Raw genomic sequence first — 23,025 nt, 5'->3', positions numbered from 1 at the left:
CTGCACCTACTACAAATTCGGAATATGAAAAATTCCTTCATTTATACTTCAATAATATTAAAACCTAAATAATTCCATGAATGCAGGGTCACCAACTTCCCTATGTTCCTCTCTCCATCCAGCTCTTTTACCAGATTTTAAATACTTTTATCTTCAACAATTAATTACCTGCTTTGTAATGTTACTTATGTACTGGGACTACCACGCTTTCAAATCCTGCCTTCAGAGTTAGAGTCCTGTCTATCATGATGATAATAAATATGTTTGGTCTTAATGCAGAAAATCTGAACAACCGTAGCCCCCTCTCTCTCACATATTTTTCTGTCTAAAAGTTTTTTAAGCATGTTTCGTCATCCCAACTTAATAACCTGATAGAACAATTTCAGTTTGGCTTTGGAGGGTGCAGCACAACTACTGTATGAAACTGCTTTGCTCTGAACAGCTAACAATTTACTTACGGCAGCAGATTCAGGGCAAATCTAGTTATACAAAAAAGGTGATTCCAAGTTATAATTTACCACCTTACTCTTGTTTTGAACTTTCTTGGTGTTTTGAAATGTCATGTAAGATGATGTTTAAGTGTAAGTAATGTTGTTTTATATAGAACTTTTAATAATTTATATCAGTTTTCTCCTCTGCTTTTGTAATATAAAGTATTTTATTTTCATGAATCAAGAAGTCCCAAAAATAACAACATCCATCCTTTTATAACAAGAATTTTGGCTTTCTCATTCCGTTCTCTCTAGTCATTTCTTTATTCCTACATGTCTTCGTTTTCATTTCCAATATAAATATTGATGTGGAAACTGACACTTTCAGCAAATGTTTTACTTATTTGTTAAACTCAGCAGTTTCACCAGATTGTCAAAGGTATAATCATAACCACACATTAGATCTAATTATTGCTTACAGAGTTAAAACTCAAAATGTAAATATTACAACTTTACATTATTTATTTCTCTTATTATTATTTCTCTTCCCATGGGCTCACCACCTATGGGAGGGGCCAAGGAGGTCGGGTGCAGTGTGAGTTGGGTGGTGGCCAAAGGCGGGACCTTGGCGGTCTGATCCTCGGCTACAGAAACTGGCTCTTGGGACATGGAATGTCACCTCTCTGAAGGGGAAGGAGCCTGAGCTAGTCCGTGAGGTCGAGAGATTCCGGCTAGATATAGTCTGGCTCACCTCGACGCACAGCTTGGACTCTGGAACCAATCTCCTTGAGAAGGGCTGGACTCTCTACCACTCTGGAGTTGCCCCCAGTGAGAGGCGCCGAGTGGGTGTGGGCATACTTATTGCCCCCCGACTTGATGCCTGTTCATTGGCGTTTACCCCAGTGGACGAGAGGGTAGCCTCCCTCCACCTTCGGGTGGGGGGACGGGTCCTAACTGTTGTTTGTGCGTATGCGCCGAACAGCAGTTTGGAGTACCCACCCTTTTTGGAGTCCCTGGAGGAGGTGCTAGAGGGCATACCTTCTGGAGACTCCCTCGTTCTGCTGGGAGACTTCAATGCTCACGTGGGCAATGACAGTGAGACCTGGAAGGGTGTGATTGGGAGGAATGGTCCCCCTGATCTGAACCCGAACGGTGTTTTGTTATTGGACTTCTGTGCTCATCACGGAGTATCCATAATGAACACCATGTTCAAGCTTAGGGGTGTTCATATGTGCACTTGGCACCAGGACACCCTAAGCCTCAGTTCGATGATCAACCTTGTGATCATGTCGTCGGAACTGAGGCCACATGTCTTGGACACTCGGGTGAAGAGAGGGGCGGAGCTCTCAACTGATCACCACCTAGTGGTGAGTGGGCTTCGATGGTGGGGGAGGATGCCGGTCAGGCCTGGTAGGCCCAAACGTGTTGTGAGGGTCTGCTGGGAACGTCTGGCAGAGTCCCCTGTTAGAAGTAGCTTCAACTCCCACCTCCGGCAGAACTTCTCGAGGGAGGTGGGGGACATTGAGTCCGAATGGGCCATGTTCCGTGCCTCTATTGTTGAGGCGGCTGACCGGAGCTGTGGACTTAAGGTGATTGGTGCTTGTCGTGGCGGCAATCCCTGAACCCGTTGGTGGACACCGGTGGTAAGGGATGCCGTCAAGCTGAAGAAGGAGTCCTACAGGACCTTTTTGTCCTGTGGGACTCTGGAGGCAGCTGATGGGTACCGGCAGGCCAAGCGGAATGCGGCTTTGGTGGTTGCGGAGGCAAAAACTTGGGCATGGGAGGAGTTTGGGGAGGCCATGGAGAACGACTTTCGGATGGCTTCGAGGAAATTCTGGTCCACCATCAGGCGTCTCAGGAGGGGGAAGCAGTGCAGTGTCAACACTGTATATGGTGGGGATGGTGCGCTGCTGACCTTGACTCGGGATGTTGTGGGTCAGTGGGGGGAGTACTTTGAAGACCTCCTCAATCCCACTAACATGCCTTCCAATGAGGAAGCAGAGCCTGGGGACTCAGAGGTGGGCTCCCCCATCTCTGGGACTGAGGTCACCGAGGTGGTCAAAAAACTCCTTGGTGGCAGGGCCCCGGGGGTGGATGTGATACGCCCAGAGTTCCTCAAGGCTCTGGATGTTGTAGGACTGTCCTGGTTGACACGCCTCTGCAACATCGCATGGACATCAGGGACTGTGCCTCTGGATTGGCAGACCAGGGTGGTGGTCCCCCTCTTTAAGAAGGGGGACCGGAGGGTGTGTTCCAACTACAGAGGGATCACATTCCTCAGCCTCCCTGGAAAAGTCTATTCGGGGGTCCTGAAGAGGAGGGTCCATTGGATAATCGAACCTCAGATTCAGGAGGAACAGTGTGGTTTTGTCCTGGTCATGGAACAGCTCTACACCCTTAGTAGGGTCTTGGAGGGTGCATGGTAGTTTGCCCAACCAGTCTACATGTGTTTTGTGGACTTGGAAAAGGTGTTCGACCGTGTCCCTCGGGAAATCCTGTGGGGGTACTCCGAGAGTATGGGGTAGTGGACCCCCTGATAAGGGCTGTTCAGTCCCTGTACAACCAGTGTCAGAGCTTGGTCCGCATTGCCGGCAGTAAGTCGAACCCGTTTCCAGTGAGAGTTGGACTCCGCCAGGGCTGCCCTTTGTCACCGATTCTGTTCATAACTTTTATGGACAGAATTTCTAGGCACAGCCAGGGTGTTGAGGGGGTCCAGTTTGGTGGACTCAGGACTGGGTCACTGCTTTTTGCAGATGATGTTGTCCTGTTTGCTTCATCAGGCCGTGATCTTCAGCTCTCTCTAGAGTTTGCAGCTGAGTGTGAAGTGGCTGGGATGGGAATCAGCACCTCCAAATCTGAGACCATGGTCCTCAGCCGAAAAAGGGTGGAGTGCCCTCTCAGGGTTGGGAGCGAGATCCTGTCCCAAGTGGAGGAGTTCAAGTATCTCAGGATCTTGTTCACAAGTGAGGGAAGAATAGAGCGGAAGATCACTGTGGATGCCGCACTGATCCGCCTGTTGATGCGGGCTCTGCATCAGTCTGTCGTGGTGAAAAAGGAGCCGAGCCGCAAGGCAAGCTCTCAGTTTACCAGTCGATCTACGTTCCTACCCTCACCTATGGTCATGAGCTATGGGTAGTGACCGAAAGAACGAGATCGCGAATACAAGCGGCTGAAATGAGTTTCCTCCGTAGGGTGTCTGGGCTTTCCCTTAAAGATAGGGTGAGAAGCTCAGTCATCCGGGAGGGGCTCAGAGTAGAGCTGCTGCTCCTCCGCACCGAGAGGAGTAAGATGAGGTGGCTCGGGCATCTGATCAGGATGCCTCCAGGACGCCTCCCTGGTGAGGTGTTCCAGGCACGTCTAACCGGGAGGAGGCCCCAGGGAAGACCCAGGACACGCTGGAGGGACTATGACTCTCGGCTGGCCTGGGAACGCCTTGGGATTCTCCCAGAAGAGCTAGAAGAAGTGACCGGGGAGAGGGAAGTCTGGGCATCTTTGCTCAAGCTGCTGCCCCTGCGACCCGATCTCGGATAAGCGAAAGAGGATGGATGGATGGATGGATTAAATTATTTCTGATCACTACTAACTTGAGAAACTAGTTATTTGAAATAGAAATGTGTAGATATTTTGAGAAATAAGACTGTCTAGGATCGCCACGTATAGATTTCTGTAACACTTCTGGGGATCCTGCAATTGTCACAGACACCCACCCTTTTGCATAGGCTCATTTTGAGGGTCTGATGTGAGACTTGCCGCTTTTGCATAAACAGCTTTGAAAGCCTCTCCTGACCTCCTCTTCTTTGCAAAAGAAAGGAGACTCTCAGTTCTTTGCTTTCAGTAAAAAAAACATCCATTGCCCCCTGCTGCACTATGTCAAAGACCACATCGGTTTCTGAGAAGATTTGTTCATTTCTGTTCAACATGAAAACAAACTCTAAATCCTCCAGTGTTCTTAAGAAGCCTTTGGCAGCACTGAGTGTGTCCTCATTTACTATGGTCTAATCCTCGACAATCTTTTCAAAACACTGCAGGAGCCCTTCATAGTTGTTCACCATTGTGCTCACAATTCGTGATGTAAAGTTCCACCAAATAGGAGCATGTCTGGGCAACCTTGAAGACCCTGCAGACTTGAGAAAAGACATCTCTTGGTAGATTTAGAAAAACAAAAGTGCCGAACCCAGAGACAGATGCAAAAACCATTCAGACATGCATTTTTCCTCCTGAGACAATACCAGGTTCAGTCTGTGTGCATAGCAGTGTACAAACATTGCACCGGGGGCTATTGCTTTAACTGTAACCTGAAGTCCATTCAGAGAGGGAGCCAAGATAGCAGTTCCATCATAGGTTTGAGCCACAGGTTTTTCTTTGTAATTGTAACCCTGCATGTTCTCAATTACAACATCAAAGACAGACTGGGTATCTTGCCCCACTGAAACATCAAAAAAAAAATCTAACAAGTCACTCCTGAATTTGACCTGAAGAAATCTACATATCAAACTAAGACAGAAAGTTGCACATGATATCAAATGTCAGTTGTCTCATCTACTTGTAACGGCCGACCCCTTACCCAGCCGGCAGCTACACCACCAAGACCTATGGCCTGGATGAATTACTGAGGCAAACCTACATACTAGAATGCCCAGTCTTTAACATTCTTTTTCGCCATCAGCCACCAGCTTTGCACCGGCCCCAAGAGGGTGGCCCCTATAACCCCCATAAGCTCTTCTGGGGGTTAAAAAGTTAACAGCCAGATAAGCCTCCCCTTGATGTATTCACCCCAACCAATCCCCATTCCACCACCCCGCAACCCCCCCGACACCCGTATGCCGTTGAATGGCAGGATGATTGACGTAAATTCTGGAGACTCCTCCGGACTTCCCACTGAAGAGATTCTTGCCAGCATTGATCTCGCCTCTGGAGGCAAAACACAATTTCCTGCCCCAGGAGTTTATTTTATTTCCTCCTGGGAGCTGCTGATCCGAGCCCGCAAGGCATCTTCGCGCCTGAGCGCACTTTCTGCAATCTCGTGGACTTTCTCATCCAGCCGGGTGATTTGTTGTGCCAGATCTTCCCACGGAGGTAAAGAGACACCCTCCAAACATTTCTCCTCAGGTCCATAATGATCTTCGAGGTACAGCGACTGCAATGAATCCACTACCTCCTGCACCACTGAACACGCTCTGACCGTGACGTGCCGGGCCCCGGCTACTCCTTCCTTACACCATGGCGAAGCATGGTGTCGTCCTGCTCGGCACGCACTAAAGACATGTTGTTAATTGGGGGAAAAAAAAATTCTTTAAAAGGCAGACAGCGATGGTATTTTTAAAGATTCCTCTGAGAGGGCACCACTTATGACCCCTTACCCAGCCGGCAGCTACACTACCAAGACCTGTGGCTTGGATTAATTACTGAGGCGAACCTACATATACCAAGCTGTACCTCTAACAAATAATATTTTCCCCACAATTGGCGGTTAAACACAAGCACACAAAAGCAGATATGTAAAATAGGTGTATAAATATATTAAATGAACCACAATAACAAAAACAATAATGCAAACTCCTCCGTAGAAAATACAGTGCATCCGGAAAGTATTCACAACGCATCACTTTTTCCACATTTTGTTATATTACAGCCTTATTCCACAATGGATTAAATTCATTTTTTTTAAATAAATTTGCAAAAATCTCAAGTTAACTTTTTTCACGTTGTCATTATGGGGTATTGTGTGTAGAATTCTGAGGAAAAAAATGAATTTAATCCATTTTGGAATAAGGCTGTTAACATAACAAAATGTGGAAAAAGTGATGCGCTGTGAATACTTTCCGGATGCACTGTATATATATATGTATATCCCTCCACCAAAGAAGCAACGTGAAAACACCATATATACAATAACAAACCCTCCCTTGCCCCTGTAACATATAACAAACACAAAACACAAATAACAATAATGAATGAATACTGAAATGACAATGACCGTGAACTTGAGTCCAGGTATATTACTATCCTGAATACGGATGTCTGATCAAGAAAAATTGGATGCGTTTGAATCTCCAGAATAAATGAAACAATCTCACCGTGTTTCCTTGGCATATGGTGGATAATGAAGTCCAACCCGGGGTTTCTGGTGATGATTGAGCAGTCGTGAGTTCGGCGAATGAGAAACAAACAGGGTACCAGGCACGATGTGAAAAATAGCAGGAAATGATGGTCGGTTGTCATTAAGTGAAATCTCTGTCTTTCTTCCTCCTCTCCCTTTTCCTCTTTCCCTCCTGATCATTTAAATAGTAATGAACCGGATGTAACTGAATGTGAACAGGTGTTTTCCATCCTGGGGCTGCGGTCTCTCTCCCTCATCCGTCCCCGCTGCACATACGGGGACAACATTCACTGACGTACATATAACGAACAGTAAACGGGACGATGGAAACAACACGCACTCAGCATATACATTGAATACACTATTACTATGTAGCCCTGCTACATACTTGCCATGCAAATAAGGGAGCAGTTTGAACTTGACCTTTGATTTCATCCGTAAGTGGCTCCAAAAGCAGAAATCAAATGATTTTGAAAAGATTGGGACATTCAAGAAAATACATATGATGACTGGAAATGTGTTGCCAAGACCGAATCATGCTTGGATAATGTTTCAGTGAATTCTCTGCAGTTCCTCTTGCTAGCAGAGTCACTGCCCTTTGAATGCCAGCTCGACAGTCAAGCAGTGAAGTATCATAAATTAAGCAGATAAAAAATGCCCTTTTTCCCCACTGTCTCATTGTGTTTTGCCATCTGAATGCAAACACCGTCATTAATTGCATGTTCTAATCTGACCCTGCCAAGGCAGCTTAACCATATATATGAACTCCCATGTTCTTTGCTTTTTTCATGTCTTTTGTATGCCCTGTCAAAGTTATCCAGATTCCTAAAACCCAGTTTTGACCAAACATCCTGAGACAGTTTCATTAAGAGGTATGGCCAACAGTATCATTCTCTTTGTCATGGCACTTCCAGTCAACTAGCTCACCTTGTCATACCAGGAAAGCTGGAAAGAAAGGTTATTTTAATCTGTTTTTTGAACTAAATCAATCTTGGGCCTTGATCTGCCCTGCTGTTTGATTTGGAGTCTCTGCTCATAAGGAAGTCTATCAAATGGCTTCGCCAAAATCAGGTCAACAATACCAGCAATATCTGCCATTATGCATAGCCAGCTAGCTGGCAGGCAAGACCCCCACTGCGCAACTACGCAACCAAGTTTGAAATGAACAAATTTTGCTAAACTGAAACAAGTAGCAAACTCAAGAACGCTGTGTTTATGTTGTTATTTCCAGTAGGTTATGCACAAGTGAAAATAGTGGGCTATATCACTAGTAAATAAGACTACGCAGAATAGGCACAAATGAGAATAGTGGGCTATATCGGTAGCAAATAACAGACTACGAGTAGCAGCTTGTCACATGACTTCACTTGCCAAAAATCTGCTTAGGACTGAACTTGAAATGCTCCGATACCAAAAAGTCCAGCCACTTTCACAGTTCCTCCAATCTTTAAGGAGCAGCCTAGTGTCCTGGCCAGCACACTGCTCCATTTACTCCTAAAGATGCAAAGCTTCCTTGGAAATTAGGTTTTTAACTATTTGTCCAATAAACGTCTAGTTTTGCTGCACTGAAAACAGAGCATATTCTGAAGTGACATTGAAGTCCAGTGAACCTGAACTTCAATGGGTTTTAATGGATCGTGCTGCCAAGTCTAGTTTTGAAATATCGTAAAGTCCTACTCTCTACCATGCTACTTGGTAACTTATTGCATGCGTCTATGGTTCTCTGTGTAAAGAAAAACATTATGTTTGTGTGAAATTTACCCTTAACAAGTTTCCAAGTGTGTTTCTCCAATATTGTCCTTAATTAGATGTGTTATTGACTTAAAGGAGTGGATGGATGAGAACTACTTGTCTCTGAATACAGAAAAAAACTGAAATGATAGTTGATGAAGGGAATGATGCTGACCACCACAACATTCTGTCATTATTTAACTCAATTAGAATCACCATGAGTTTTATGGAATCGGCACATAATTTAGGCATTATCTTTGAAACTAGTATGTCATTTAAAACATACATTACAAAACTATCCAAAAACCTGCTTTTTCACCTTAAAAATGCTGGAAAATTAACATCTTTTAAATATGCAAGATACTGAAAAATTAATTTATGCATTTATTTCTAGTAGGACTGACTACTGCAATGTTTTATTCACTATTCTTTAGGCAGCTTTAAGTTAATTGAAAATGCTGCTGCAAGAATTATTACATGAACCATCCATCCATTGTCCACCGCTTATCCGAAGTCGGGTCGGGGGGCAGTAGCCTAAGCAGGGAAGCCCAGACCGCCCTCTTCCTGGCCACCTCCTCCAGGGGGACCCCGAGGCGTTCCCAGGCCAGCCAAGAGATATAATCCCTCCAGCGTGTCTTGGGTCTGCCCCGTGGCCTTCTCCCAGTGGGACATGCCTGGAACACCCACCCAGGGAGGCATCCAGGGGGCATCCTGACCAGATGCCCGAACCACCTCAATTGACTCCTCTCAATGCGGAGAAGCAGTGACTCTACTCTGAGTCACTCCCGGATAACTGAACTCCTCACCCTATCTCTAAGGGAAAGTCCAGCCACCCTGCGGAGAAAACTCTTTTCAGCCGCTTGTATCCGCAATCTTGCTCTTTCGGTCACTACCCAAAACTCGTGGCCATAGGTGAGGGTAGGAACGTAGATCGACTGGTAAATCAACAGCCTCGAATTTTGGCTCAGCTCTCTCTTCACCACGACGGACTGTTGCAGAGCCCACATTACTGCGGATGCCGCACCGATCCGTCTGTCAACCCCCCGCTCCATTCTTCCTTCACTCGTGAACAAGACCCCAAGATACTTGAACTCCTCCACTTGAGGCAGTAATGTGTTCCCAACCTGGAGGGAGTATTCCACCCTTTTCCGGCAGAGAACCATGGCCTCGGATTTAGAGGTGCTGACTCTCATCCCCGCTGCTTCACGAACCGCTCCAGTGAGAGCTGGAGGTCACTGTCCGTTGAAGCCAACAGAACCATGTCATCCACAAATAGCAGAGATGAGATTCTGAGGTCACCGAACCAGACCCCCTCCGCTCCTTGGCTGAGCCTAGAAATTTTGTCCATAAAACTTATGAACAGAATCAGTGACAAAGGCGGAGTCCAACCTCAACAGGAAACGAGTCCGACTTATTACCGGCAATGCAGACCAAGCTCCTGCTTCTCCTGTACAGGGACTGAATGGCTTGTAACAACGAGCCTTGTACCCCATACTCTTGGAGCACACCCCACAGGATGCTTCGAGGGACACGATCGAATGCCTTCTCCAAATTCACAAAGCACATGTGGACTGGTTGGGCAAACTCCCATGCCCCCTCCAGGATCCTGGACAGGGTGTAGAGCTGGTCCAGTGTTCCACGGCCGGGACAGAATCTGCATTGTTCCTCTTGAATTTGAGATTCGACTATCAACCGAACTCTCTTCTCCAGCACCCCTGAATAGACCTGACCAGAGAGGCAGAGGAGTGTGATCCCCCTATAGTTGGAGCACATCCTCCGGTCACCCTTCTTAAAAAGGGGGACCACCACCCCGGTTTGCCAATCCAGAAGCACTGCCCACGATGTCCATACGATGCTGCAGAGACGTGTCAACCAGGACAGCCCCACAACATCCAGAGCCTTGAGGAACCCAGGGTGGACCTCGTCCACCCCAGGGGCCCCGCCACCTCTGAGCTTTTTAACTACCTCGGTCCCTGATATCGACAGGTACCCCTCTGGAGTCCTCCAGCTCTGCTTCCTCTAAGGAAGACATGCTGGTGGGATTGAGAAGATCCTCGAAGTATTCCTTCCACCGGTCAATAACGTCTACATTTGAAGTCAGCAGGGCCCCATCTCCACTGTACACAGTGTTGGTGGAGCACCGCTTTCCCCTCCTGAGGCGCTTGACGGTTTGCCAGAACCTTCTCGATGCCGACCGAAAGTCGTTTTCCATGGCTTCCCCAAACTCCTCCCATGCCCAAGTTTTTGCTTCTGCAACAGCCGATGCTGCTACATGCTTGGCCCGCCGGTACCTCTCAGCAGCCTCTAGAGTCCCACTGGTCAACCAGACCAGATAGGACTATTTCTTCAACTTGACGGCCTCTCGAACCTTAGGTATCCACCGCCACGAGAGGCACCAACAACCTTGTGGCCACAGCTCCGTTCTGCTGCTTCGACAATGGAGGCTCAGAATATGGCCCATTCAGACTCAATGTCCTTCGCCTCCCTCGGAATGAGACTGAAGTTCTGCCGGAGGTGGCAATTAAAGATCTTTCTGACCGGTTCCTCTGCCAGACATTCCCAGCAGACCCTCACTATACGTTTGGGTCTGCCTGGTCTGTCCGGCAGCCTCTCCCGCCATCTGATCCAACTTACCACCAGGTGGTGATCAGTTGACAGCTCAGCCCCTCTCTTCACCCGAGTGTCCAAGACATAAGGTCGCAGATCTGATGACACAATTACAAAGTCGATCATCGAGCTGCGACCTCGGGCATCCTGGTGCAACTGCATTTATGGACACCCTTAGCTCAAGTATGGTGTTCATTATGGACAATCCATGACCAGCACAGAAGTCCAACAACTGAACACCACTCGAGTTTAGATCGGGGAGGCCGTTCCTCCCAATCACACCTCTCCAGGTTTCACTGTCATTGCCAACGTGAGTGTTTAAGTCTCCCAGCAGGACGATAGAGACCCCAGGAGCTGCGCTTCGCAGCACTTCCTCCAGGGACTCCAAGAAGGCTGGGTACTCTGAACTGCCGTTCGGTGCATAAGCGCAAACAACAGTCAGAGTCCTTCCCCCAACTCGAAGGCGCAGGGAAGCAACCCTCTCGTCCAACGGGGAGAACCCCAACGTGCAGGCCTTGAGCCGGGGGGGCCAGAAGCAAGCCCACTCCTGCCCGACGCTTTTCACCCACAGCAACTCTAGAGTGGAACAAAGTCCAGCCTTTCTCAAGAGGAATGGTTCCAGAGCCCAGACCGTACGTAGAGATGAGCCCAACTATATCTAGCCGGTACCTCTCAACCTCTTGCACCAGTTCAGGCTCCTTCCCCGACAGAGAGGTAACATTCCATGTCCCAAGAGCCAGTTTTAGTAACCGAGGGTTGGAACACCAGGGCTCCCGCTTTCGGACACCACCCATATCACATTGCACCCGACCCCTATGGCCTCTCTTGCAGGTGGTGAACCAGAAAACACAAACGCATAACTCCAGTTTTCAAGTCCTTATACTGTCTCCCAGTTAAGCTTAGGGCTGATTTCAAAACCCTCCTTTTAACTTATAAAGACTTAAATGGCTTACTTGCCTGAATTTATCATTTCTCACAAACCTGAGCAAACAAAATAATAATGGGATATCAACCTTTTAGCTATTGAGCCCTGAATCTGTGGAATGATCTGCCAGCTAATGTAAGACATGTCCCTTCAGTCTCAGCTTTTAAATACAGGCTGAAGACCTAATACTTTAGTCTAGCATACCCTAAATAGACCTGCTGATCAGCTGTGCAAACTGCATTTTTGCTTGTTAGTAATTTGTACAGAAATATAAATAATACAACATTTTTAAACCATTACTAGCCATCCTCTATTCTGTTCATCTTCTTGGTATCTGGATGTAGCATTTGAAGACACTGCTGTGCCAAGCTGCTCTCCTGTGTATGGAAAAATCACCTAAGATAAAGGAATGTTAGGATCATCAGATGGAAAGATTCTCTCATCTAACTTGATGGCTAGCTCAGACTTCAGCATAGAAAAACCAAACCATGAGTAAGTGGGCAACTAGTTGGTCATTGTCTCCGAAACTATGACTTTGTTTTTGACTTTGTCTTTTACAATTTTAATCTCCTCCAAGGTTAACTGAATATAGTTCAGCACTAGATGTGTTCTAATCACAAGCTGAGCTTGCTGGAGGGCTGTTGTCTGAAATCTTTTGCACTTGTAGATGATCTTCTGGACAATGTAATGGTTGGGTTCCAATTGTTTGGAGATCTTTTTAAATCCCTTCTCAAACTCATCGGCATCTATAACCTTCTTTCAGAAAGGCCTCTTTTGATCTGGGCATGGTAATAACACACACTTCAACAACAGCAACAGCAGACCAAACAAATGTCTGAGTCTTAAATAAGACAGGTTCTTCCAAGATCTATTCTAATGATGTCCTAATCATTTGCAACTGATCTGGTGCACCTGATTCTGATGTTAGGTACTATATTTGATTTAGTGATAAAAGTAGGGGTGTACTTTATTTTTCCTTATATAAAAATTGAATGTATGTTTACTTAAAATTATATAATGGACTGCAAAATGTAAATGTGGCATGTTTGTTACATTATATAAACTTTACCTATGGATAGTGTTCTAAAGAGAAATCAAACTTTTATATTTCACACTAGCTGTTCCCCGTGGCTCCGCCTGCATTGTATTGAAACAGGATAAACTTTAAAAAACAATAAACAAACAGGTATCGCAAGCTAAGTGGAGGCAAGGTATGCTGCAAAATGTGGAGAGCGGTACAGCGACTCAAACGGAGGCTGGTGCATGAGTGAGGAGGCCCCCGCCCAGCTCTCCACTCCTGACGTCATGCTTCCCCCTCTCCTTGGCCCGCAGCCTCTGCTTCGGATTAGTGTCAATAAATCGCTCCTGCAAGCGAATTATGATACTTTGCACGATGAGAGAAGTCACAAAATCAACCAGAATGTTCCAGCAAATTTTTGAAAAAACCCAATCTAATCCGTTAAGTAGTTCTCTCATGAAAAGTGGACATACATACAGACAGACAGACGTTGGATTATATATATATGTGTGCACACACACACACACACACACACACACACACACACACACACACACACACATACACAGAGAGAGACAGAGATATGTTAAAAAAGGAAAAAAATGCTTCATGGATTGTGCTTTTTTACATGACTGTATGTGACATTCGCTACATTTTTGCAAGGATTTTGTTTGACTCATTTCAAGCCACTCTAAATTAACCCAGTATATAAACTGTACTGTTAATGGTGAATGACAGGGCTAACGTCTAGACTTTATTAGAGGCTAGGATCATTTTCTATACAATGACAGACAACCTGGCTATTCACAGTATTAGAATGTTCATGTCCAATCATATACACATTTTCTACATTTTAAGGACAGAATTACACTATCACATGGACTGAACTTTGCACATTTCAGATGAAGGTGTGCATGTTTGCCCAGTAAATTCATTACTTCACATATGGCTCTTTACTTGAGGATAAAATTCTGAAACTATACAGATCAAAAGTAAACTTCATCAGGGCATTAGGCAAGAAAGATTTTTCTTTAATATTTATTCGTACTATGCATAATTTTAAATTCTTTCCAGGGTCTCAAGATATATTAGTAAAAATCACTTGAATTTATTCAAAATTGTAATAATATTCTGATTTGACACAAATATTACTATCAAGAAGTAGGTACATAATGCTTTCAGTAGAGTTTATAGATATTTTATCCTTAAAGCATTTAAGACTATTTTACAATCTCAGAGTACTCCTTTCAATTAAGACAGTTCCAAAATTAATGTACATGTCAATAATTAAAATCTCTGCATACCATCCATATATTTACAAAACCTGCCTAATCCAGTTTACGGATGAGGTGGCCTAGAAATTATGTCAAAAGAGTTAGGTACAAGAACAGGAGTCAAACCCAAAGGAACATTAGCCTTGCTTAACACTCATGCAGACAACTACATGCGTGCACCCTTTATATGTCTAGTGACACCAATCAAACTAACCAGCATGATATTGTTATGTAGGAGGTAAACCCAAGTACCTGGAGAAGAAAACATGACAAGAATGCACTATATCAACACCTATTCTGCCTAGTACAGAATGGGAACACATAAATTTGAGTTATAAGGCAAACATGAACAGAAGTATGTCACCATTCATTATATACTCAAATTAAAATTAGCCTATGGCCTAACACAGCATATAAACCTCTTAACATTTAAACAATCTCAGACAAATATTAGTTTAATGTAGATTTAAATGTTATGCAAGTAAGAAAAATACAAATTGTGAATCACACAAGCATACAAACAGACAAAATCATAAAAAATCATCCAGTCAACCAAAAAGTGTGTGGGCACTTGCCTTGCTATCAACAGGTACGCCCAATTCTTCTGAGATAATTGGGTGTATAATCCACTTGTAAACTTCTTTAATCTGGATCACATCATCTCTTCCCATATAAAGGCCCTTATTTCTGACATATTGTTAAAAAAAAGAAAACACTGACAGATGAAACACTTAAAAACATATTCATCCTAATAATATTTCACCTGTACATGTACAGTAGGTTAAAATGCACTAACTTACTGAAATACTTAACAAATATGACTATACAATTATAATTCAAGTAAGAATATATTTGTGCTTTAGAATCATAGACAGAATTAAAAATAAAACCAAAATAAAATCTCTTAAGATAGAAAGATAAACCATTTATAAAGCAGAATGCTTGGCATGCTCTGCTTAGACATATGGTAAGCTAATTCTACTACCGCAGTCCTGTATTAACTATGTACTATCAACATGGTGGTGTGGCAAAGGCATGTCAAAGAATCTATGACAGTTTATTTAAACACTTCACATGCATTATCTTCTCTCTTCCTTGATTAAATATTTGCCATTGTAAAGAAACAAATGAGATATAATATGCCTACAGAATCTGTGTGCTGGCAAGACAGCAGCCTAAAATGACAATCCAGATAATGGCTTCACCACCAAAATTAGTGAGGGGAAGGTATCCAGCGTGAAAGATATAATGCAGATCTAGACAAGACAGACTTTGACATTGTCTCTTTTCTTTGATCTTCAAAGATACAGCAATTCTTCTCACACAGGAAATTTTACAGAGATTTAATCAGCTTTCTCTGTTACATTAATGAGCATTTAAATATTATTTTCTTAAAAACAGAGTTTCAAATTACTACGCAATCAAGAAAACCCTGGAAAAACTTTGAAGATCTATGTTATTTTCAGGAGGCTGCTTTACATCAAACACTATTAGATGTACCAATGCTTTAAATATAAATTATAAAAGCCACTGCAAATGTTTTGTATTAGGATACATTAGCAAAATTTGTACACCAAACAGTAATGGTATATTGATATGCTTTAATTTGGAACATGTTCTTCAAAATACAGAACTTAAACTGCTAATTTAGCCATGCTCTGCAAAATGCAGTTTGATATTTGTCTAGGCCACATTCTTAAGACACAGCATATTACATGACTTCTAGTCAGAGGGGATGTCATTCTTGCAAACTGCAGTTGCCAATCTTGTTGCCTTGAAGACGACAGATTACACAACAGATTACACAACTAGATCACAGAGTTAGACAAATTACATAAATCTGTGATGACTTTCTAGCACAGTTTCAAAATTCCAAATTACTGAAAGCTTGCTCTGTACAGAGAACCAATTAACGACTGGTAGTGAGGGCAAAGCACTACTATAGCCCCATATCACTAAGATTATATAAATGAAGTCAATACAATTGAAAAATTGCTGAAAGAAAAAAAAAAAAAAATCGAGTAGTGAGACACCATACATCCATATCCTTCTTGAGCGGTCTATATCATCAGACACAATGGATGAGCAAATTCACATGCAAAAACCAGAAAGAGTTTGGCATATTTGAATCAGCTCACTTCCCAATGTTTATGCAGTTTTTACCAATTATTACAGGAAACAGTTTCAACTGCCCACAATTCTTACAAAAGAGTCCAGCAGAAATTTACCCTTTGCCTGATTTCTCTCCTAATTCACATACTTATTTAATAGTACCATGACCTCCCAGAACACTTATATACTAATAAGATTCAAGCCTTGTCCACTTTGTTTCTTCTGAAACACAAATCTCATGATTCCTGTGCCTGTCTGGCAAACGTCTTTATGTGAATGAGATAGCACCTGAAACTTAGCTGTTCTTACTGCCCAGCTCTGCAGTCTACAGAAACCTTCATTGCACTGTGACCTCTAAATTATCTCAGTCACAACTTCCAAGATAAGCTACTAGGCTGTCAAAAACTCTGAAATATACTTGTATCTTCAGTAATAAGAGTAGGACATTAACACAGTAACCTACACATTGATTCCACCTCCACCATATGAACATGAACTTTATTGCCAGACAACATAGTTGCTAGGAATTTCTCGTGGTGTTACATCCATACACCTAACAAGTTAAATACAATTATACACAATATACAATATATGACACCATCATAACATTATATACAGTAGTGGTGAAAAATATATTATACTAAAACACGAATTGTATAAAACAATATAGTAAAGTAAACCTGTACTCCTGTCCAGCAATATATCAAGGAAGCCTTCATAAAATAAACACAAAATAAACATAACTTACGCGGAAATGGAGTTTAGAAAACACAGATGAATCAGAGACTGTTTCAACTATAGTAACTGCAGTAGGAAAGAAGCTATTTGTGTCTAGTAATCCTTGACTGTAGTGGCTGGTAATGTTTCTTCAATGGTAATAATCAATGGTTGCCTAGATGAGTGTATTCTTTGATTATATTTGAAGCACATTTCCTGACCTATGACACATACAGAACATCAATGAAGTCCAGTTTCTGGCCCACAATCCTTTCTGCTGTTCAAATAATGCATTGCAATTTATGTTTTGATTGAGCATATGCACTGCCATACCATACTTATGGAGAAAGTAATGATGTTTTCAATAACAACTCTTTAAAACTATACGAGAACTTACTGGGACAGATTAAATTGTTTAAGTTGATGGAGAAAAAGACAAATATTGCTGTGCTTTTTTTTCAATGGTGACACTTTTATAAGTAAGGGTGAAAGTTGTGACTATTTCCATACTTGACAACATCCTTTCTACAACTTATACTTTAATCACCGTTAAAATCATGATCTTAGTGAGACTGCCAAACTGCTCTTTAAACACATCAGCTCATCCATAAAGTAGTGGTTTTTGTGGCTAACAGCCTTCTTTCCGGAATACATGTTACATTTCTACACCTAGACTGTTAGTCCTAGAGTGCACTTTGTTAGCACAAACAGCCATGCATATGGATATTGGACACTGCCATATTGTGACAAATTGTCAGCTTGTCACTTTTCAGCAACTGCATTGCTGAAACAGAACAATCAAAGTATCATGATTAAATATTGAAGTCTAGTTGTCAGAGAGGAATGAACACCATTTATGCATGTGATATACCACCAGTGATATTTCAGTTCTGATATTAATTGTAGTTTTAGTTTTTATTTTGTAAAATTTATTTTTATTTCATTCTAGTTTTCAGTGGTGTCAACAATTTTTAATTTTTATTTAGTTCTGTGTTTAAAATTTTAATTTGGCCTTCACATATGACAATGCAAGTTATGTTTCAGTCAACAAAATACACTCGCAGGTCATAATGCCGTTAAACACAGCTTGACTATCAATGATCAAAAAGATTAAGTGGTCTAATGAGTGTCATCAGCAAGAAAAAATGTTTCAATCAAAGAAACCAGTGTGTGCAATCACGTTGCTGTTAAGCTTTAAACAAGCATGCATTTCCAGAGATTTTTTCATGTTGCAACGACATCCACTGTGCAGATAGCCACACAGTGAAAATATTCGCTGGACGAGCGCCTGTAATGCAGGTGCACAGACGAAGTCCTTGGTCACTGGAACCAGCAGACTGTATGGTGACGATTTCTGCTGCCAGTACTGAAGCAGTAACATACGGTGAGGTTCATGGCTGCTGAGGCACAGACTCCTTCAAAGTCAGAGTTACAAATATATGAACCCAAAGGAGTATCTTATTCATTATTCATTTGGCAGCATGCACACTGACTACTGGTTATGTTTCATATCTCATCAGCATTCTTTACACACACATTGGTAAGGTACATATTTGGCTAAGAAAGAACGTTACATTTATAGCGACGAAAGAGAGTGAAGAGAGCACATTTGCTCTTCACCCTACATGTGTTCTAAATTTGCCATTGCAATTTCACAATTCAAACTCATTCAATTCAAATGAAAGTAAAGAGTGGTGTACAAAAAAACAGATTTAAATTTTGGCCTTAATTGAAATATTTAGTTGTTTTTAAAAGCTTTTAATTCTGATGCTTTAATCAATTTTAATACAGACTGTTCAACAAAAGGATAACAAGGAAAACAAAAGAATATTTTATTGAAGGTCAAAATTTAGTTTTTAAATATTGGATTTTTTTTTCTTAGTCTGATCCCATTTTTTATAAAATTGAAAACCGTTTATGGTCTTACCTTTATTTGTAAATGAAGTCCACGCGCCTATCCTTCTCCACGAAAATCTCTGTTACTTTCTTGTAAACGTCCTCCTTATTTTCCATTAGTTTTAAAAGTCTTAATCTTCTATTTTGGCAGTCGGTAGAAATAAAAAGTAAAAATAAATGGACCGCTGCAGTGCACCGGACTTTCTGATATCACTAACTTATTGGCGCCGAGAGCCTCTGCGTAGTACAGCAGAAACAAGCACCTGTTGGGCTTCAGTGCGGCTTGGTACTATCTGCCTCAACTTGTGCCTTTTCACTGTGGTTTTATGTCCGATCAGTAAGACTAAATATGTCACACACATTCATTAAAGATATTAGCCAGACTGTGGAAAGTCAGGCTTAGGGTAGGGGATGATCACCTTGCGGTGAAAATCAATAATAAACTCGAGTGCAAACATTATATTGGCCACATACAGAGAGACAGCAACAGACACACAACAATTGCATGCATCATCCCAGTGTGTGAGGGACAGCGCTGTCCGAGATGAGTCTCGTCTTGTCGTTGCCGCACCTTGCATTTCTCCCCTATATTTGATCAGGAAATGCGCAAATTCAGCGATTTTGACTATAAAAATGATCAAAATTATTAGGATCATACAGAAATAAATTTATAGCACAGACCAGTGGACAAATTTATTTTATGTTATCATTATTCATTTTTTTTACTTTTCATGATGACAGGTGAGGCCACATGTCATTGTACTGTATGAAGTGCAGTCATGGTGCCAGAGAAGTGCTGGACTTCCACTAAGCACTGATCTATCTGGCCCTGCACTGAAACTCCGAGACTCATTTCCATCTTCTCGCACGCTACATTTGCTTTTATTATCATCTGTAATTAAAGTATTTCCACAAGTTACTTCCTCGCTTTCTACCCGCAAACATCTGTCAAAAGTCGCCATCGTCAACCACACTTGCTTATTACTTCAACCAGACGAGCCAAATGTGTGCAATAAACAAACTACGGTCCTTTATAGAAGTTTCGCATCGTGACTATAGTAAGCCCAAGTTACGAGATCACTGCATAGTGAACAGCAACATAGCAACACCGCAACGTAACTGAACGCTCATGGCGACCTACAAACAACCCCTCTGCACAACTGAACCGGATTGAATGAAAATGCTATTGCTGTTTTTTCCGTTTTTACTCAATTTTCATTCTCATTTTAGTTTCTTCACATAACAGTCATTTTTATTTTTATTTAGTTTTAGTTTCACTGTTTGCCTTAATTTCAGTTCTTGTTCTTGTACAACGAAAAACAATATTTTTAGTTCTAGTTCTTGTTAACTATAGTTAACCTACACTTAAAAACATTTAATATTGCATTTGTGATGTGTAAGGTGTTTTAGGTAAAAATTTCAGGTAAAATATTAGGTTTTGCCTGATACGTCATGAAAGATTATTATAATTCTAGAAGCACAGGATATGCTGGTCCATGGTTAGGCCCAGGTAAAATGATCTAGATAAGGTCAACTGTAAGAATTGTTTGGAAGAACTGGGAAACTTTAGATGCAGTTTTACATTGTGCTATATGAAGAACATATCACAGACAAACAAATCTGCACAGTGCATTCAATTTCTGCTTCACCTACTCTTCACACACAAGAAAATACATAATCAGGGACACTTTATTTTATTATATTAAGACAAAGTTATATGATAGAGGTCCACAGATGTCAGAGGACCATATGCACATACAGTTAAGAATGTAAAGGAAGAGACCAACAGGAAATAAGTAGGGTAACAGTCAAGGTAATGACAGACAATAGTTGACTAGAACTCTGATACGACTCCCAGGATTAAAGTATGAATATCTTGTAGTAAAAAATGGGGTAATCAGCAGCTGATCCAACAGAGTTTTACTCTTTTGTTGTCCTGGTGTGAAAAATCTTAAAATTGTTGAATTGCGACTGTTTATATGAATATTCATTATTTTACTTAAACCAGGATGAACTGAATTTACATGACTTTAATTACAGGTATTGCAATCCTTTCTAGTACAATCTTCCTATATTGTACTACTAGCAAAATACCGCGCTTCGTAGCGAAGTAGTGTGTTAAAGAGGTTATGTAAACATATATATACATAAACATATATACTTATATATACTGTACATATCTACATATACACATATCTACATATATACATATATATATATACAGTGGTGTGAAAAACTGTTTGCCCCCTTCCTGATTTCTTATTCTTTTGCATGTTTGTCACACAAAATGTTTCTGATCATCAAACACATTTAACCATTAGTCAAATATAACACAAGTAAACACAAAATGCAGTTTTTAAATGATGGTTTTTATTATTTAGGGAGAAAAAAAATCCAAACCTACATGGCCCTGTGTGAAAAAGTAATTGCCCCCTTGTTAAAAAATAACCTAACTGTGGTGTATCACACCTGAGTTCAATTTCCGTAGCCACCCCCAGGCCTGATTACTGCCACACCTGTTTCAATCAAGAAATCACTTAAATAGGAGCTGCCTGACACAGAGAAGTAGACCAAAAGCACCTCAAAAGCTAGACATCATGCCGAGATCCAAAGAAATTCAGGAACAAATGAGAACAGAAGTAATTGAGATCTATCAGTCTGGTAAAGGTTATAAAGCCATTTCTAAAGCTTTGGGACTCCAGCGAACCACAGTGAGAGCCATTATCCACAAATGGCAAAAACATGGAACAGTGGTGAACCTTCCCAGGAGTGGCCGGCCGACCAAAATTACCCCAAGAGCGCAGAGACGACTCATCCGAGAGGTCACAAAAGACCCCAGGACAACGTCTAAAGAACTGCAGGCCTCACTTGCCTCAATTAAGGTCAGTGTTCACGACTCCACCATAAGAAAGAGACTGGGCAAAAACGGCCTGCATGGCAGATTTCCAAGATGCAAACCACTGTTAAGCAAAAAGAACATTAGGGCTCGTTTCAATTTTGCTAAGAAACATCTCAATGATTGCCAAGACTTTTGGGAAAATACCTTGTGGACTGATGAGTCAAAAGTTGAACTTTTTGGAAGGCAAATGTCCCGTTACATCTGGCGTAAAAGGAACACAGCATTTCAGAAAAAGAACATCATACCAACAGTAAAATATGGTGGTGGTAGTGTGATGGTCTGGGGTTGTTTTGCTGCTTCAGGACCTGGAAGGCTTGCTGTGATAGATGGAACCATGAATTCTACTGTCTACCAAAAAATCCTGAAGGAGAATGTCCGGCCATCTGTTCGTCAACTCAAGCTGAAGCGATCTTGGGTGCTGCAACAGGACAATGACCCAAAACACACCAGCAAATCCACCTCTGAATGGCTGAAGAAAAACAAAATGAAGACTTTGGAGTGGCCTAGTCAAAGTCCTGACCTGAATCCAATTGAGATGCTATGGCATGACCTTAAAAAGGCGGTTCATGCCAGAAAACCCTCAAATAAAGCTGAATTACAACAATTTTGCAAAGATGAGTGGGCCAAAATTCCTCCAGAGCGCTGTAAAAGACTCATTGCAAGTTATCGCAAATGCTTGATTGCAGTTATTGCTGCTAAGGGTGGCCCAACCAGTTATTAGGTTCAGGGGGCAATTACTTTTTCACACAGGGCCATGTAGGTTTGGATTTTTTTTCTCCCTAAATAATAAAAACCATCATTTAAAAACTGCATTTTGTGTTTACTTGTGTTATATTTGACTAATGGTTAAATGTGTTTGATGATCAGAAACATTTTGTGTGACAAACATGCAAAAGAATAAGAAATCAGGAAGGGGGCAAATAGTTTTTCACACCACTGTACATATACACATCCACATATATATACATATATCAACATATATATACACATACATATACACACATACATACATACATACACACACACATATATATATATGTGTATCTCTATATACACATACAGACATATATATACATATACATATTTACATATCTACATATATATACACATATATACATATCTACATACATACACATATATCTATCTCTATATATATATATCTCTATCCATCTATCTCTATATATATATGTACAGTAATCCCTCACTTATCGCGGGAGATAGGTTCCAAGGCCGACCGCGATAACTGAATTTCCGAGAAGTAGGGACACCATATTTATTTAATTATTTAACGTGTATTTGGACATTTTTAAACCCT

General features: G+C 41.8%; 1 protein-coding gene across 1 annotated transcript in view; it reads right to left on the bottom strand.

The window, feature by feature from the left end:
* pus10 (pseudouridine synthase 10) overlaps positions 1 to 23,025 on the bottom strand; it is a 127,606-nt gene that overhangs the window by 71,692 nt on the left and 32,889 nt on the right. The window contains exon 6 of the mRNA XM_051919333.1: positions 14,662 to 14,773. Coding sequence (XP_051775293.1) covers positions 14,662 to 14,773 — 112 coding nt within the window. The remainder of the gene's footprint in view (positions 1 to 14,661; positions 14,774 to 23,025) is intronic.

The sequence above is a fragment of the Erpetoichthys calabaricus genome, chromosome 15 (assembly GCF_900747795.2).
Source record: "Erpetoichthys calabaricus chromosome 15, fErpCal1.3, whole genome shotgun sequence".
In the NCBI taxonomy this organism is placed as follows: Eukaryota; Metazoa; Chordata; class Cladistia; order Polypteriformes; family Polypteridae; genus Erpetoichthys; species Erpetoichthys calabaricus.
The sequence above is the reverse complement of the archived record's forward strand: the minus strand, read 5'-3'. Positions and strand labels throughout refer to the sequence as shown.